Genomic DNA, 10,526 nt, shown 5'->3' on the forward strand with positions numbered 1-10,526 from the left:
GGTCAACTTTGAAAATTCCCCTGAATCTCATAAACCACCTAGGTCGATTAAAAGAAAACGCCAACAGAACTTTCAAAACCCAGCTGGGGTTTTACTCGGCTATGGTGATACTATCAACCCATACTAGCCGTTTCTCTGACCTATGACTAGTGTTGCACTGTGTATGCTTAGTAGTCATATTTCTTGGTATCAAACATAGGTTCTGACATAGTCTGATCTCGTTGATCCTGACCCCTGCTGGCAAAATTTGACCCCCAACGATTTTTGCAAAAGTGAGGACCTTTTTTTTGCTCCTCAATTTTGCTGCGAAGGGAACATTAACACTAGATTTTCGGACTTATTTTTGCAAAAGTGAGGACCTTTTTTTTTAGGTCTTCACTTCTTTCCGAAACCGATTTTACACTAGATACAATTGATTTTTTTGACCCCATCATGAATTGGTTTGACCCCCCTGAAATGTTTAGTGTCAGAACCTATGGTATCAAATGATAACTTAACACTCTCCCTATTTGATAGCATGTCAACATCAGGTCGTAATTTTATTAACATTATTTGTGTTTTGATACATTTTCTTAATGTATCGCCGATATGCACCAATTAAACAAATTGTAATTTTTACTACTTCTAATCCAATACATATATGTAATCGAGTGCCAAAATCGAGTGTTGAACGAAACGTCAAGCTATCAACGCTACAGTTGTATTAGTGTATACGAATGTGTTTTGACATTTCGGGCAATACAATCAGGCAATGACAACAAATACGATTCCACAGTATCATGTTTTGCAGTGAATCAAATGTACACAATTGATACGATTTTTTAGACTCCAAGTGATTAATCAATTAAAACCATAAACATCAATTAGGATAGTGTAGTGCAATTGTTAATAATGGAGCGTCTGATGGCGGTGACAACATTCCAAAAAGCGATTGATTCGCTCAAAACAACGGAATGCAGGTTATAATGCGATGAATCATTCAAAGACGAACACATTACAAATTGATACATTCACTAGTGAATTAAAATGACCAAATATGATTTATTGAAATAATCTTGAAAATATTCTTTCCCTCTCATTGTGTGACAGTCAAAAGGAGAAACTAGCATTGTTTGCGCAAATCTCGGATTGTATACAATCGCCAGCCCTACGTGGAAATGTAAATTATTTGAGTCTTATTAGCAATGCCGTTTCCATTTTGTTAATGTTTTGTGAAGACATCGACTCGGTTGTTCGTATGAGGTATTTATTTTCGTTATCAATCAAATGCACCTGAACGCCTGAACAACTGTTTGCTCTATTTCTCGATTTTTCAGTGCTGAAGAAAATCTAAATCGAATCATTCGATTTTCAACGCCATCAAATGTTGTTCAATTCCAATACGATCTCTTCCAAGAGATAAAATGCAATGGCAACGACCGGTCGCTAGGGATTGCTTTAAATCTCTTTGGCCATTACGCCCACATGATAAAACAGCGTAAAGTGAAACCGTACGCTCTCAATCTGCTGCCGTGCATTCTGTCCATTTCACAGCGAAAAGAACAACAGCTCATCGAAACCTTATCGCATTTTCTGGAGAAATTCTGCACATATTTTCATATCAGTCTCACCGAAAATGAAGTTTCAAATTTGATTGAGGTCGACCAGTTCAGTTTGTTTTTTCACGAAAAATATCCGAAAATAACCATTTTTTCCTTACTTTTGCCTAAACAGTTCTTCCTAAAGGATGCTATCAATTCCGAGTGTGCAGTGAAAGTTGCGGAAGTTATGTCGAAATATGCCTTAACACTATGTCTCGGTAAATATGGATGCATTTTCAAACAATTTCGTGAAATTCTCATTCTATCCGTTTCTTTTCATAATTTTCTAGATAATCTTGTAAAAGTCTTTACATTGAACACAATTGTGGGTGCACTGGGTCTATTTCGTGTTTTATTGCCGAAAATTTTATCATTCGATTCGCTAGAACTGTGTGTCGTTCACAAGATAATTGAAATCTATGAGATTTGCTTGCATTGGCTGGGTGACAGTATACTACTAAAGAAATCAGACGTGGATGTGCTATCGAGCACGGTGAAGGACCTGGATTATAGTGAATCAGATGCATCGAATGTTTTGGACTATGTGACTGCACACAATGCATCACTGGATGACAAGGGCTTACTCACCGGTAGTGACATAGAGCTAGATTCTTTGTGTCTGAATGACTTTGAGCTGTGCCAAAGCAACGAATCACTTGTACAATTTTCGGAGACAAATTCACCGGCCATCAAAAAAACGGCACAAGATACCCATCCGCTGAAGAGTCAAAAGTCGACCGATTCAATTGGATCGTTTTCGAACACACTGCAGTGCATGATGCATCCGAATACAGGTACGATATTTCTTTTCTATGAAAATTGAACATTTCCGTTTGAAATCCGGAATTCATTTGAAAAACAAATTTCTTATTCCAACAGAATCGGTAACGAAATTCTTCCGGGTTGGTTCACTTGGCCAACAGTCCGATACACCAGTTTCATGTTTGGACGACGATTTAAATCAAACCGACACAAATATGTCCGAAATGTCAGACGGTAGCATGTTGTCATTGAACTCGTCTGCATTGGGCACATTTGATATGCTCAACAAAACCGATGACTCAATACCCGAAATTGAAATACTGAACGATCAAGAAATAGCCACAATTCGACTTGAAGCCGATGAAGTAAATCAAGAGAAAATCGATGAAGTGGATCAAACGGTGGACGCTTCTTCGGCTACTCATTTCGAAACCATTGACCGTGAAATACTTATTGGCAACATTGCGAATCAACCGTTAATCTACTACACGGTACGTTTGATTGCATCGAAATTTCTACTAATCGGAGTACCGTATAAGCTAAATGACGACTGTGATGTTCGAGTGTCGATAAAAAACTTGTCTCTGGCTGTGATTTGTCATTGCATCGCATTATGCCCACAAACACTGTTGCTTTCACTTCAGTACAGTGGACCGGATTTAACATTTGAACATGACTCTGATAGTGAATCGGAATGCTCAGATAAGGAGTCACCATCGAAAACAAAACCAAACAATGAACCAGCGGATCAACTGAATATCAAGGATGACCATTTCGGAGAGAATAGCAAAGTGCCAAACATATATTTTGACTTCTTCTTTCCGCTTAGTAAAAGTGCCGATAATGTGCTTCTATCGCGACTCAACTCGGATAACATCGGCGGAGAAAATGCACGATGGACACAGAAGCTAATCGGTGACCTGTCGGATTGGCTATCAAAATCCGATATTTTGGATTCAAAGCCGTCGTACAGAGACTTTTATGTGACGGCAGACACAAGCTCAAATTTAAATGACAAATCCCTAAGCAACCAAGCACTCATTCAATCAATAACTGATGGATTACTGCAATTCATTGAAGACGTTCTACTCTATTGGAACCATACCGACCCCGTTCTCAGAGCCAACATACAATTATTGACCGGGAATTTTCTGTGACAACCATTAACTACGATGCTCTTGGAGACATCTTCGGACAAGTCAAGGGTCAGGTGTATAAGGTAAGACAGTAGAACAATTGTTGGAACATTCAAAATACTTGATATGGATATTTTGTTTACATTTGCAGAATTGATTTGTATCACACATGTATGCAATGCTAGGAGATTCTGATGCACGCATTCGCAACGAGGCAGCTGCTGCCATCTTTGAGTTCAACACATTACAATCGATGCGAAAAAGCAATATAGCACATAAATATTCGGAAAATTATCTAACAATTAAATTCGTTGCTGATACACTTTGGGACGAAGTACCAATTTCATTGGACAAGGATTAATCCTTATGGTATTTTGGCTGGATTTCAACCAGCATTGCAATGCACCGACTCGAAACTCAAACACGACGACGAAGCGATGCGATTCGACGTGTGTGATGCACATCAAAACTACCTGCAGACAGGAAAAAAAGAAGAAACAATTTTTGGCCCTAAAAATACTCAATTGAGGTAACGTTAACGTTGTTGTCGTTTTTTTCCTTCTCTTGGATCATTTTCAACCCTAGGCTCTTAAAATATTTAATTTATTGTGGAAATAACAGATGAATTGATAATAGAAATACAACTCTCCATGGAGAAGTGCACTTTCTCCAGTGTGCGAAGGTGGATCATTCATTGATATTTATTAAAAGTAATTTTCTCTTCCATTTTTCCAAATTCGCTCGTTTTTTTATAGCTCGAGCTATCGATAGCTGCATGATCGTGTACGATATATCGTGTGTTCTTCTCAGCTTTTTGTCTTTATCTTTAAAAATACAAACATCTGATCAAAGTATAAGATATGTATACATAAAAAACTTTTTTATAATTTCGTACAAACAGTTTGTAACAACTTTTATGTCTTTTATTTGTAATGTGATCACATATGTGATTTAATAAATATTAATTCAAGACAACATATAAAATACATGAAACTATATGGTTGCAGGAAAAAAATTCCATATGAACGTTATATGTACTACGGATATAAATATTGTTCACTTCATTGTTTCCATCGATAATGCATTATTTTCAGCAAGCTGTTGCAAGTATTTTCCTCTGGATCCCCCACATAAGTAATATCTGTTACAAAAAAAAGTATATTATAACTATAGTTATCTATCTATATCTTGATATATTTATATATGATAGTGTAAATGGCTCTAAAATCTCATTAAACGGCGACGATGTTGTTTCGATTGATTCTCAGTCAGCACTTAACGCACTGCGTAATCTTGATTCATATGAGAACTCATCTGATACAATCACAGTATCTACAAATTCGTCGATTTCTGCCACTGGGAATCCAGTCATCATGTGCAAGCAATCAAAAGAGGCAATTGCCCACAAAAATGGTTCATCAAATGCTCCGGAAAAGCTTAACAATAGTTTGCAAAAGAGGATAAACCCATGCACATCAGATGACTGGCCTGGAAATTGGTTGGATGATATTTCGGTCCAAAGCACATCTGGATCTATCACCGATTCAGTGGGCCAGTTTTCTAACGCCAATCAAGCCGAATGTGCGCCTGCTGTAACGGTCGAAAGAGGCTCAACTAGCAAAAATGACTCTAACTATACTGTTCAAGAGCTATATGTCACTAAATTTAGTAACAAAACGACTTGCAAAGACGTGGAAAATTACATAAAATATATGGCGCAAAACGGCGAAATCGAAATCAACTTCAATAAAATTAAAATTATCCGTCTAACCAAAGGAAATCAAGACGTTTCGCTATTATCATTTATTTCTTTCAAAATTGAAACCGACGACGAGACTGCGACACAGCTTTTGGAACCGGGCTTTTGGCCCTTGCAATGTAGCATCAAGAAATTCGTTAACAAAAAGAAACACCAAAATATACAGCCTATTAGACCATCAGTTGCGGATATTGGCCCAGATTATTTTCGGCAAATAAGGGAACTACCGCCCATGAAGTAGGCTCATCCATTCCTACACACAAACGTATGATCTCGCTCAATAAAACTACCACAATGTTCCATGAAAATATGCGTAGTGTCGTGAATGTCAGGAATCAACTTATTAGAAGTTCTAGTCAAACTGATTATGAAGTTATTACTATCACAGAAACATGGCTCAATGACGGCCACAAAAACAGCGAATTCCTGAGCAATAAATATAGAGTTTTCCGAAAGGATCGACACCAGACAAATATCACTGCTAAGAAAGGAGGCGGTGTACTCATAGCGGTTCTCGTAGAGATTGATTGTGAAGAGTATTCGACCACAGAAATGAAAGATCTGGAAGCAATTTGCGTTCGCTTTCCACTCTCCAAAGGAAATCTGTTTGTATATTGTCTCTATATACAACCAGACGCTGGCAATGATATTTATGGTGATCATCTCATTGCAATTGGCTCACTCCAAACGTCAAAGGATGATATTGTAATTATCGCGGGTGACTTTAATCTACCAGGAGTTAAATGGATCGACAATGAAGATGGGTTTGATTTCTTACCTGTGGTCGGAGATTCAGTGAGTGATAAGGCGAATATATCGAGAACAGTCACAAATACTATGATCGAAAAGGGTTTTTTCCAACTAAATAACATCAAAAATAAATCTGAGAATGTGCTGGATTTAGTTTACACCAACGCGCCAGAGTTGACTCTGGTTGATGCCGCAATAAGTCGTCTGATTGAAAGCGAATTAAGTGATAAGGCACATAACCCACTGAGCATAACTATCGAATGTGAACCAAACACTTATTCTCACGAGAATCAGCAAAGCCAAAACTACTGCTTTCGTAAAGCCAATTATGAGGCAATTCACGAAGAGCTGACCTTGATCGATATTGGGTCAGTTCTATCAGCGGATCTGGATATTGACACAATGTTGGATAATTTCTACAAAATCTTGTACGGAACTATAGAAAAGAATGTGCCCAAAGCATCACTCCGAACAAACAACCATCCACCGTGGTTCAACAAAAATCTCATAAACCTAAAAAACATTCGCAACCGTCGATATAGAAAATTGAGTGCAGCTAAGAAGTTAGACCCGAACGCTAATGATACGAAATTCAAAGAAGCTGACAATGAATTTCAAATTCAACATGAATTGGCACACGAAAACTATATACGAGACATTGGCGAAAACTTCAAGTTGAACCCAAAAGAGTTCTGGACATTTGTTAACAACAAGAGGAAATCAAACTCACTACCCTGCAAGTTGGCGTACAATGATAATTCAGCCACTTCGGATCAAGATAAAGCCAACTTATTCGCTGAATTCTTCAGCTCGGTATACATTGAGAGACCGAAGGACGATGATCTGCACAACTTTATCAAAAATCGAAACGAAGTTAACTGTTTTAAGATTCACATAACACCAGAAGTGGTTTGGCATGTTCTAAGCACCATGGAGCTCAATAAGGGACAGGGACCCGATGGATTGTCACCAATTTTTCTGCGGGAATGCGCTGATGTTTTGGCAACCCCTCTGAGTATAATTTTCAACCACTCGATTTCGACGGGCAGGTACCCCGAAATTTTTAAAATTGGACGTATCACACCAATCTTTAAATCCGGGAATAAATCGGATATTGCGAACTACAGAGGCGTTACAATTATGTACAACTTAGCAAAAGTGTTTGAAAAAGTTGTATACAACCAACTAAGAATGATTATTGCACCAAGGCTCTCTAAGCATCAGCATGGATTCGTGTCTAATAGGTGTATTGAAACAAACCTCATGGAATTTACTGCATTTGTACACGATGCTTTCGAAAAGGGATACCAAGTAGATGTGTTTTACGCTGACATTAAAAAGGCGTTTGATACAGTCAGTCAACCCCAATTAATTCGAAAAATGGCGAAATTCCCAATCAGTAATGAGTCACTCCGATGGCTAGATTCATACACATCAAACAGAAAACAGTTTGTTAAAATTGGTTCATCATCGTCAGAATCATTCTTGGCACACTCAGCAGTTGGACAGGGAACCATCTGTGGTCCGTTATTATTTCTAACTTATTTCAACGATTCGGATGATAACAACACAAATATTGGTGTCTTTAATTTCGCTGATGACAAAAAACAGGCAGCTCTTATCAAGTCACATGAAGACACAAAGAAACTGCAACAAGCTATCGATAACTTTGTCGAGTGGTGCGAGGAAAATGGTCTCGAACTGAACATTAAAAAATGCCAAATAATGACATTCTACCGCAAAAGGTCATTCATCAAAGCAGACTATACTATCAAAGGAGAAGCAATAAGTAGAGCTGAAGTGGTGAAGGACCTTGGAGTAATAATGGATCGCAAGCTGAGCTTTGTACCACACATGGAATACGCCAAAAAGAAAGCCGAAACGATGTGGGCTTTCGTCAAAAGAGAGTGCTATAAGTCATTCAATATTGACATAGCGAAAATATTATATGGCTCTCTGGTGCGATCACACCTTGAATTTGCCAGTGTGATATGGAATCCGTCAGAAATAACCCATAGAAAATTCATCGAAGGCGTACAAAAGAATGCAGTAATTTACTTACGCGGAGATAACCTTAACCGCCAAGAAAATAACTATTTACTACCACCCTATGACGAGAGGCGAGCTGAACTAAAACTTGATACTCTGGTTAGGAGAAGAGTCAACGCATCGATACTGTTCATCAAGAAAATAATATCCGGCCAAATGGATTCACCTACATTGAGGAGCAAATTGAATCTTAACACAGGCATTCGTACATTTCGTAACCCAGAATTCATCAGACTTAGGTGCTCATCAACAGAATATGGACTTAATGCCCCTCTAAACTATGCATGCCGGGCATTCAATTTTGCTGCACTATTTATTGACCCGACGTTACCGTTTTTCGAATTTAGAAAAAAGCTACTAAAGCTTCCCGATTCTGCATTTGGTGATCTAACAAGACTGAGAAGTCAATGAATTACAAAACTGATGATATATGAAACTGATCGAATTTAACTATTTATTTCTATTTCTATTTTTATTTTATCTATATTTCCAAGATATTTATTTACCTTTTGTGTAATGGAAACAATTATATTCTATTTTATATTGAACTGAAATGAACTGATCCATGCTAACTCAGCTGTTATGTAAAACTGTTTTTTCAAATGGAAAATTCTCTTTATACTGTAAAAACTTGTAAAAACTTTTGTGAACCTGAATCGTCAGCTTATTTGAGCAGACGCTAAAATGAATAAATAATAATAATATGAAATAATTATTTTTTCCACTAAATTGAATATATTTGTTAATTACTGTGAAAAAAGGTTTGAGCTGGCAAAACGTTGTTGATATCTGTTGTCTTTGTGAGTGATGCTTTGATTTAGCATAGCATTTCAAATTGATCAATTCGAATTTATTTCAATATATTGAATGTACACTACCGTGCAAAAGTTTGGAACCACTAGGTATTTTTCATACAAATTGACCATTTTTGGTGGACTCATTAACATATTTCGGAAACACCTGCACTCTTGATATTTTGTGCATAGTTTCTACAACGTTTCAATAGTAAATCACAGAGATTTCATCAAAAAATATTCATGAATTTCAAAAATATAGCAATTTGAATTTGTACTGTGTGAAAAAGGATCAAATTTGTATGAAAATTAAAACAGATCAAATTCAAATTGATATGTTTTTAAATACGTGAATATTTTTCGATGAAACCTCTGTGATTTACTATTGAAACGTTGTAGAAACTATGCACAAAATATCAAGAGTGCAGGTGTTTCCGAAATATGTTAATGAGTCCACCAAAAATGGTCAATTTGTATGAAAAATACCTAGTGGTTCCAAACTTTTGCACGCTAGTGTATATCAAAAATATATTTTACGTTTTGGGATTTGTCCACTTAAATATATTTGATGTTGATTATAATATGTGAAATTTCTTTCCAGGCCCAGAAAACGATGCAGTGCAAAACGATGACAACTTGTCAGAGCATGAAGTAATCCCCAAGCAGACAGCCACACGACGAAACAATCCATTTGGAAACGATTCTAAACAAATGCCAATCAAAAGTGTTAGAATTCAAGGTTTGAATGTATTCAATTATAATTATATATTCGCATCAATGCAAAATTTGTTCGGGGGAATATATTTTTACACAAGTGTTTTACAACTGCAGTTTACTGAATCAATTCGTAAAATATATTTTATATATAGAAATATCTATCTCTACAGATTCACAGCATAACCCTGTTCAGAAAGATGGTGTTTCATCATATGATAATCTGCCAAAGAACGCAGAAAAAAAGCGTGAAAACAAAAATACCGCATTGGCAACAGTATCAAAACCTCAACCAATGAAAAACGCTGAGCTTGGTGAAGTGGTTCTTTGTAAGATGAAAGGATACCCTGCATGGCCTGCACACATTATTTCGATTGCAAAAAAAATTGTGGGCGTTCAGTTTTTTGGTGATCAAACCACACATAAGTGTGCCATAGAAAACTGCTTTAAATTTATTGACTCAGCGCAATTAATTCTCAGTACTCTCCGCAATCGAAAAACACCTCTATATGGTAAATCCGTAAGAGAGGCTGAAGCAGTTTTAGGGATTTCTCCCGAAAACTCTGTAATTAGTCGTATAAATGCATAATAAATGACAATAAATTCTTTTTATCAGTATACTGTAAACACATGATGGTGCATTTTACTTATGATTTTTCTTAATCCTATAGGAAATAAAAACGTAAATATACTGCAGTATATACATAGCCCACTTGTTGTTTCCACTTGTTGTTTCCACTTGTTGTTTCATTATCCAAGCTGTACGATTGTCTTGGGTTCAACACACTATATAGTGTACTTTTGAAGTATCGATACTAAGTATCGTTAAAGCATATATGCAGAATATAAAGTATACTTCTAAATAGCTGTCAGACACGGTATATCGTATACTATCTATAGCTATATATATTCATGAACTATAGATAAAGAACATTATCGTCATGGCAAGAATAAGAAACTTTACCTTAAAAGCAGTTCAAAC

The 10,526-nt window shown here is 36.7% G+C and overlaps 1 protein-coding gene across 1 annotated transcript; it reads left to right on the forward strand.

Moving 5' to 3' along the window:
* Window positions 1-773: 773 nt before the first annotated feature.
* Window positions 774-4,102, forward strand: LOC129572348 (uncharacterized). Its single transcript, XM_055452291.1, has 7 exons — window positions 774-959; window positions 1,090-1,242; window positions 1,317-1,638; window positions 1,714-1,798; window positions 1,871-2,374; window positions 2,460-3,561; window positions 3,630-4,102. The coding sequence occupies exons 1-6, from the start codon at window positions 892-894 to the stop codon at window positions 3,497-3,499; spliced, it is 2,172 nt and encodes a 723-aa protein (XP_055308266.1). The 5' UTR covers window positions 774-891; the 3' UTR covers window positions 3,500-3,561; window positions 3,630-4,102.
* Window positions 4,103-10,526: the final 6,424 nt, after the last annotated feature.

This window comes from Sitodiplosis mosellana, unplaced genomic scaffold, assembly GCF_009176505.1.
Source record: "Sitodiplosis mosellana isolate CC-2019 unplaced genomic scaffold, AAFC_SMos_1.0 Smas_scaffold_4778, whole genome shotgun sequence".
Classification (NCBI taxonomy): domain Eukaryota; kingdom Metazoa; phylum Arthropoda; class Insecta; order Diptera; family Cecidomyiidae; genus Sitodiplosis; species Sitodiplosis mosellana.